At 54.1% G+C, this 8,648-nt stretch overlaps 1 protein-coding gene across 1 annotated transcript; it reads right to left on the reverse strand.

The window, feature by feature from the left end:
* Positions 1-3,288: 3,288 nt before the first annotated feature.
* AVPR2 (arginine vasopressin receptor 2) lies at positions 3,289-6,877 on the reverse strand. The gene is made up of 4 exons (XM_043974589.1): positions 6,793-6,877; positions 5,880-5,957; positions 3,938-4,783; positions 3,289-3,629 (listed from the first exon to the last, which is right to left on the reverse strand). The coding sequence occupies exons 2-4, from the start codon at positions 5,902-5,904 to the stop codon at positions 3,424-3,426; spliced, it is 1,077 nt and encodes a 358-aa protein (XP_043830524.1). The 5' UTR covers positions 5,905-5,957; positions 6,793-6,877; the 3' UTR covers positions 3,289-3,423.
* Between the last annotated feature and the right edge of the window lie 1,771 nt (positions 6,878-8,648).

Below are 8,648 nucleotides of genomic sequence, written 5' to 3' on the forward strand. Positions count from 1 at the left end.
GCAGATGCCTCAACGCTATGCCCTTCTCTCCACTAGGGCTTCGTTAGAAGAGGCCAGATGGAGGCTTTCATTGCTTGGGTTTGCAAAGGACTTTACACACATATCATTTGGTTCCCATAACAAGTCCCGTGGAAGGGACGCTGGCATCCTGGCTTCCAACCGAGACCAAAGCATAGGTGGTGGGGGTGGGGGTGGGGGGGTACAGGAGTCTACTTCATTCGCCTAGAGGGTAGGGGGAAGGAAGTAAGCATTTATTAACTGCCTACTGGGTTCCTCGTACCTTGCTATGGACTTTATAAATACCTTATTTGATCCTTACAACCCTAGGAGGTAGGTGCTGTTATCTCCATTTTATACTTGAGAAACTGAGGCAAACAAGTGCTTTACCCAGAGTCCCATAGCTAGAGTGAGATTGGATTGGAACTTGGGTCTTCCTGATTTCAGGCCCAATGCTCCAGCAGGAAGGTCCAGACTGATTATGACTAGTATCAGGGATATTATTAGCATTTAGCTCATGCTTTAATATCACTGGGGAGATGCTACATCATCCCTGCTTTACAGATGAGGAAACAAGCAGGCCATGGTTAAGTGACTTTATCAGGGTCATACAGCTGGTGTGTGAGGTCACATTGGCACTCAGGCCTTTCTGACTCCAGGCTTAACTGCTTGGCCACCTGGGAAGAGCTTGATGATTCAGGCGAGCAGGTACCCAAGTGGGAAGGTGAGGGAAGATGTCTGCAGGCATGCTCAGAGGTACAGGGGATGGTCAGAGGTTTCCTGATGTGCAGAAGAAAGGGCATTACCTTGCTCTCCCCTCCACCACCCCCTCAGCCCCCCATACCATCCTCAGTAGTGTATATGGAAATAGAGGGTGGGGAGATTGGTGTCTGCTCCAGGGCTGGTAGGACAACCATATGGTGGGTGACAGGAAGGGCAGCTGGGGAGCAACCAGGAGTAGGAAGGAGATGGTAACCCCTGGGAACAGGTCACATTTAAGCCATTCCGCTGAACCTCACTCCTAAGCCAAGGCCTACCTTTGACCTCCTCCAGAGCTGGTGGGGATGGGGTGTGGTTCCAGTCCTGGATGCCCAGGGCAGGGGACAAGACCTTTAGGGAGTGACTTCTTGGAGAAGACACTGAGTGGGAGGGTCCCCAATGTGGAAGATGAGTCAAGGGGCAAAGACTTAGGCTCAGGCAAAAAGGCCATCGCTTATTGGCCCAGGTACTGAATCCTTTTGATTCAACTTCCCTGGTGTTTCTCACATCTGTCCTTCCTCACATCCCTCCTCATGGTTCACTGGGATTAGCGTCACAGCAGTCTCTTCGAGTTTCCTCCTTCATAGAATCACAAAATTTCAAGAGTTGGGAGTTCAGAAGTCATTTGGATCAATCCCTGCTTAACCGAGAATGTGCCCAAAAAGAAGTCACCCAGCTAATGTATACAGGAACCCACCACCTCCTAATACCCCATGTTATGTCCCTTGAGGTCAGATAGAACAAATCTAATTGGGCCTCAAGATAGTGGTGCAGATGTTTAGAGACCCCCTCACTCCTCTCCAGGATAAACAGGCCCACTTCCTCATGGGGGCTGGATGCCAGGCCCTTCCCCATGCTGGCCACCCTCTTCTGAGTGCTATCCGGTTTATTAAAGCCATCGTCCTTAAACTCAGGTTCCTAGAACTGAATGCAGTCCTATAGATGTCAGATAGGCCTGACCGAGTCACTCCCATGAGCCAAATTTCACTGGCTACAGAATGAAGTCAAAATGGCGTTAGAAGCTCTCGCCTCATCTTCTGATCCTTGCCCACCTAACAGTCCCCTGTGCTCCAACCAGGCCTTGGCCCCTCCCTGTACGTCAGGCTGATTCATTTCAGTCTGTTGCCTTAGCTCACACATTCCATCCCAATTTGTGAGGCCATTTCTCTTCTCTACCTGGCCAAACTAATCTTAGCCTGTCCAGGCTCACTTAGGGGGTGGGTGGGCGGGAACTCAGAGCATTCCATCTGGGAATGTCCAGTAGAAGGTTGTGGGATTTGGTGGTGGTGGGGTTGGGCTGGGCTGGGCTGGGCTGGGGAGGAAGGGGTCAGGAACCTCAAGCCATCAGGTAAACTGGCTGGGGAGAGATGGGGCGGAGTGGCCAGTCCTGACGTCAGGGTCAGGGCCAAGTCATGGAAAAAATATTGGAGCAGAGGCTGAGGCTGCTATAAACAGGGTGAGAACAATAGGATGGAGGTAGTGGAAGTTGGGGGAGGGGGCCTGCCTGGCTCCCTGATGAAATCCATAGAGATTAAGGTCTTCACCCTCCTCTTCCTCCTCCCCCTCCCCTTCCTCCTCCTCCCCCTGTTCCCCTCCTCTGTGTGGGCAGACCTCTCAGGCTTCCTGGACAGAGGGATGGGTGCAGTATGCGTGCATGTCTGCGTGTGCATGTGTGCATGTGTGCACATGGAACCTTTGGTCTGCTCTGGGCTCAGTATTGTCTTGTGTCTGTGGCCTCTGGGTGGGTATGTCCTTGTTCCACCTATATTGCCATGTCTATATGTCCATCCACACACACACGCACATGCATCCATCCCACCTTTCCCAATGAAAGGAAACTCCCAGATCTGGGGAGAATTTATTCAGCTGATATACATACATACATGGGAGCTGAGCGTGGGGAGGCTGGGGACTTGGGCAGGCCTATGTGTTGGGGTTAGGATTGAAGAACAAGGAGGGGCAGCTAGGTGGCACAGTGGTTAAAGCACCTGCCCTGGATTCAGGAGGACCAGAGTTCAAATCCGGCCTCAGATACTTGACACTTACTAGCTGTGTGACCTCGGGCAAGTCACTTAACCCCCATTGCCCCACCAAAAAAAAAAAAAAAGAGCTAGGAGGATTGAAGAACAAGGGATGTCTTAGATGAGGCCCCTGAGATATCCCTTCTCCCAGTCCCAGGGAACAGGAAGAGCCCCTTCATCCCCTGGGCCACAGGAGGGGCTATACATATGCCCCCTGCCCCCAGTCTCTCATGGCAGCATATGTGGCCCCTAGCACAGGCCAAGGAACAACAAAGAATGTCAGAGCTCCAAGGGCCCTTGGCCTACCTTCATTTTAGAGATGGGAAAGCAGGAGCAAGTCAAAGACAGACCCAGAACACAGAACTCCTGATTCCCAACAATTCCAGGAGCCTCCTGTCCTCCCCCCCCCCCGCCCCATCAATCAACAAGCACTCATTAAGCACCAACTGTGTGCCAGGCACTGGGGATACACGTAAAAAATTGGGACTGTCCCTGCCCTCAAGGAGTTTCTGTTCTAGGGTTATGCCATGTCCCCTGAGAAGTAGCCAACCAACCCAGAGTTCCCGGAGAACCAAGAAAGGCCTTTTGAAGGAGGTGGCCTTGGAGCTGGGAAGAGAGGTGAGCTCCCCATGGTCTTCCCCACACCTCAGGAGGATGTGTCCTTGGTGAGGGAGGAGCTGGCAGTGATGCAGGAGTCATCAGGGGCACTGAGGCTGGCCAAAGCCGGTGCCCGGGAGCAGCAGAGGAGGCTACGCAGCTCAGAGGAGACGCTGCTGCTGAATGAGGCATAGATCCAGGGGTTGGTGAAGCTGTTGAGGCTGGCCAGGAGCATGAGCAACACAAAGGGTGGCCCTGGGAAGAAGGCCGAAGCCGGAAGAGAGGTGGGTGCGGGCCGAGGAAAGGTGCAGAGGGGACAGTCAAGCAACAACAGAGCTGTGTGAATCATGGGCCGGGGGGGTGGGGGGTGGGGCGGGAGGGTTGTGTGTGTGTGTGGGGTGTAGCAGGGTACCCATGGGCCAGGTTGGGGACGAGGGTTTGGGGGAGTGTGCCAGGGTGTCTGCAGGCAGATGCTTCAGTGCCCATCAGCACAGGAATCCAGGCACCTCCGTGTGTGGTTGTGTGTGCCTTGGTCTAAATATTTATATGTACCCTTAACTTACCTTCTAGAGGTGCCTGGGGGTCCCACACCGACCACAGCTGTACCAGGAAGAAGGGTGCCCAACATAGCACATACACAATCACTATCACCAAGGTCATTCTCACTGTCTTGGCCATGGCTGCCGAGACCCGGGCACCCTCACTGGGGCCCACGCCGCTCGCCCTCGGGGACAGGCTGGCGTGGATCTCTCGGAAGATGAGCACCTGGCAGGCAGCAATGCCTGCAGCTGGTGCCACAAACACCATTAAGGCGATCCAAGTGACATAGGCCCGGAGCCCCCAGGGCTGGATAAAGAGGGCCCAGCAGTCGATGGTGCCAGGCTCATCCTCTATCTCACGCTGGCTGAAGATGAAGATCTGAGGCAGGCTGAAGAGTAGGGAGAGTGCCCACGCAAGCAGGATGGGTCTATTCCAGCGGGACCCACCGTGGCGGAATGCCAACATGGGGCGGCAGATGGCTCGATGGCGGTCCAGGGTCATGGCGAGGATCATGTAGGAGGAAGCGTACATGCCCACCATCTGCAGGTACTTGATGATTCGGCATAGGAAGTCGGGGCCCTGGAAGCGGTCTGTGATGTCCCAGGCCAGCTGTGGGAGCACCTGGAATAGGGCCACAGCCAGATCAGCCAGACACAGGTGGCCGATGAAGACGTGCATGGGGGCCCAGCGGCCTCGCCTGCCCCTGCGCGCCAGGGCCCCCAGCACCAATACGTTGCTCAGAGTCACACTCACAAACATGGCCGCCAGCAGGGCCACCTCAGCCTGGGCCAACCATGGGTTCCGAGGTTCACTGCTGTTGCTGCTGGTGTTGCCGGGGAGACTGTCATTGGAGAGGGTCCCAGGGACTGCTGGGAAAGGGAGAGAGATTGGGAGAAATAAGGACCTTGGGCCCTGGATAAGAGGGAGGCGGGTGAGAATCTTGGCCCCACATTGAACCACACTGAAAAATGATCGATCAGCCTGTAAGGCTGAGCAGGGGCATCAATTTAGAGAGATGGGGGTGGCCTTGAGGACCATTCCTTTCTTCCCTCCCCTGTTCCCACACCAAATAACAACTACCCATAGTCTGGCCAAAAGTAGAGATCAAGGAGCCATAATCAGGCTAACCTTGGAGAGGGGAGTTAGAGCAGGGGATTAGTCTCATACCCATTTATAGGCTCATGGGACCCTAGGCCTAAGAGCTAGAAAGGAAGCTCAGAGACCACCATGTTCTACCTTTTCATTTTTACACAGTAGGAAACTGAGGCCCAGGTAGGAGAAGGATTGCCACACAGGTAGGAGGTAGCTGAGGTGGGACTAGAACCCAGATCCAAACCCAATGCACTTTCTACTACACCACACACATTAGTCTCCATGCCCACCCACTTCACATATGCCCAATGGACACACTTCATATCTGCCATCCCATTAAATTTGGGTGGACATGGGGCCAGCTGGGTGGTGCAGTGGATGGAGCCCCAGCCCTGGATTCAGGAGGACCTGAGTTCAAGTCTGGCCTCAGACACTTGACACTTACTAACTGTGTGACCCTAGGCAAGTCACTCAACCTTCATTGCCCCGTAAAAAAAAAAAATTGGGTGGATAGAACAAAAGGCAGGGGTTTGCTATTGTTCAGTAGGGTAGTGAGGGGAGGGGATTACAGAGTGGGGGCAAGAATCCAGATCTTCAGAATCTTTCTCCCTCACATTATGTGCCTACCTCTTCCCCCAACCCCACCCCTGACAAATTTTGGAGTAGCCACCACATTTCTGGGTAGGACAAGGAAGGTATGCCAAGACTTAGGAAAGTAGGGATTGGGCATGCTGGGTGGGGTAGTGTCCTGACCAACTGCCTCCCCACACTCCTCCCTCCAAGCCAACTGGGCCCATTTTTGTCCTTCACTGCCTTCCCCCTCTCTTTACCCTTGCCCCCTCGGCCATACCATGCAGGTAGTGAGAACCTTACCTGATGCCGTGGAAACTCTCAGCATACTGGATACAGAGGGGACCCTGGTGTCTAGCCCCTCTCCTCCACCTCAGGGGCCTGGAAGGGAGAGAACTCTAATGATGTGTGCTGATCTCAGTCGGACCCAGAAATCCCCCCCCAGATCTAGTCTCAGCCACCTGACCCCCAGGAGGACTCGTGGGTATGAATACTGAGGGGTGGGATGGGGTGGGCTGAGCTGTGACAGGCTCTCACACTCTTCTTCCAAGGCCCCTAGGTGGGGACAGGTTAAAGTGGATGGGGGCCTCTGTGTGTATGTGTGTGTGTGTGTGTGTGTGTGTGTGTGGGGGTGAGTGTGGGTGTGGATGATGTGTGAATTTGTGAGGGAGTGAGGGTGCCTGGGAAAGTGGTCTGGAGGTGAATAAGGGAATGTGTCTATGTCTGTCCCCGCTTTAATGTGGTCTCTGATGGTTCAGTTGTAGCCAGAGACCTCCCTTCCCTTTCCTTCCCTTTCCTCCCCTTCCTTCCCCTTCACTTCCCTCCCCTTCCCATCTCAGGCTGATCTGGCCCAGGGCTGTGAGTGCAGAGCCAAGGACAGGGGGAGAGAGAGAGAGACAGAGACAGAGACAGAGAGACAGAGACAGAGAAAGAGACAGAGACACGGAGAGACAGAGAGAGACTGAAGAGAGAGGAGGGAGAAAGAATGTGTGTGGGGGGGGTAAGGAGGAGGGTTGGGGGGAGCAGAGAGATAAAGGCAGGACTGGCACCTGGGTCAGAGAGACGGAGAAGACCAGTGAGATCCAGACATTAAGACGGACACCAAAGAAAACATCAAAGGACAGAGGAAGAGATCAGAGACCCTCCCTAGAGACCCAGAGAGCCCAGGATGAGCCCAAGCCAGCCACTGAGGAATGAGGGACCTCGGTCTCCTCACCTGCTTCTGCAGCTCCTGCTCTGCCTGTCTCTGATTGCTTTCCATCTCCCCATCCAGGCCAGGGCCCAGCTCCGCCCTCCACAGGCTGCCCCCCCCCCAGCCCCCCAGGTGAGCAAGGAGGGAGGGACCTCAGACCTGCTCGCACGCACTCTCTCTCTCTCTCTCTCTCACACACACACACACACACACACACACACACACACACACACACACACACACACACACACACACACACACACCTGCCCCACCCACTTCCTGCCCAAGATTCCCCACACCAGGGGGAGAGGGATAGGGGAGCCTCATACCCTGCTGCCACCGCCCCCCTTCAAGCTCCTAGCCAGCTTTGACTGCTCCTCTCTGGAAAGGGTTGGAGACCATCTCAGCCAAACTCCTGTTTTTTTAGGTGGGGAAACTGAGGCCTAGCCAGGAGAAATGATTGGGCCAAGTCAGTAGCAGGAAGCAGGGCAAGAAGTCAGCCCTTCAGACTCCTGCCACTGGTCCTGGACTCGTTGTGGGGCACCATTTTCTCCAGCATCTCCCCCCTCCCCACCCCAAGATGGGGCTGTTCAAAGGCACAGGCCTGCACAAATACCCTTGAGCACACACGCACGTGCACACACACACGCACACGCACACACGCACACGCACACATACACACACACAGAAGAGCAGAGAAGCTGTGTATATACTCCTGGGTCCCCTCTCCTCTCCTCCTGGTCTGGGATTGCCATCAAGCTGGAGTGGCTACCCCACACTTAAGATGGGAAGAAGGTGTGGTTGGCTGGGGGTGGGGCTGATTCCCCCTAAGGGAGTTAGTTAGCTTCCTTTTGGGGGGGGAGAGGCAAGGATTTCAGCCTTCCCAGAATGGACTTAGGACCCCTGCCCTGCCCAGCTCTGTTTTCCTGTGTTATTCCTGCCCCGTCTGTCCTCCCTCCTCCCCCCCCAAAATGTTAGGAGGCGGTGAGGAAGAAGAGAGAAGGCACCCTTCCTCAGGCCAGGCTCACTACAGAGGAAGCAAGTAACTTGTACCCATAGCTATCCATAGTCCTGCCTAGGACTCACTTCAGGAGACGGGGAGGAATCACGTTCTAGCTGTGACTTACTGCTCTCATCACCTCTCTTAGACCTCAGCCTCCTTTTCTTTTTTTTTCCTTTTTTTTTAGTGAGGCAATTGGGGTTAAGTGACTTGCCCAGGGTCACACAGCTAGTAAGTGTTAAGTGTCTGAGGCCGGATTTGAACCCAGGTACTCCTGACTCCAGGGTCGGTGCTCTATCCACTGCGCCACCTAGCTGCCCCTCAGCCTCCTTTTCTGGATTAGATGAGCTAGTTCTAAAGCCATGATCCTGTAAAGGTCACTTCACTTCCTAGGCCTCAGTTTCCTCCTCTGTAAAATAAGAGGCTTGGATTCAATGACTTTTAGGATCCTTTCCTGCTTTGATCCTCTGACCCTCTGCTTGTCTAGCCTTTGTATGTGAGAGAGAGAACCCCCTACTAGTAGAAGGCAAAAAAGGGTACCCTCACATACACAGCTCTAAAATACTCAACTGGGAGGGGCAGCTAGGTGGCACTGCAATGGATAGAGCACTGGTCCTGAAGTTGGGAGGACCTGAATTCAAATTTCACACTTACTAGCTGTGTGACCCTGGGCAAGTCATTTAACCCCAATTGCCTTAAACATTTTTCAAGGCCATCTCTAGCCATCCTGTTATATATCTTGTCCCTGGACCCAGTTGGCTCTGGAGGAGAGAGTGAGGCTGGTGACTTTGCACAGCCCTCCCTCACTTAGACCCAATTCATTGCAAGTCATGACACCACCCTGATGTCATGGTCCTCTTCAGGAACAAAGGACAAACAA

The sequence above is a fragment of the Dromiciops gliroides genome, chromosome X (assembly GCF_019393635.1).
Source record: "Dromiciops gliroides isolate mDroGli1 chromosome X, mDroGli1.pri, whole genome shotgun sequence".
NCBI classification, from domain to species: Eukaryota; Metazoa; Chordata; class Mammalia; order Microbiotheria; family Microbiotheriidae; genus Dromiciops; species Dromiciops gliroides.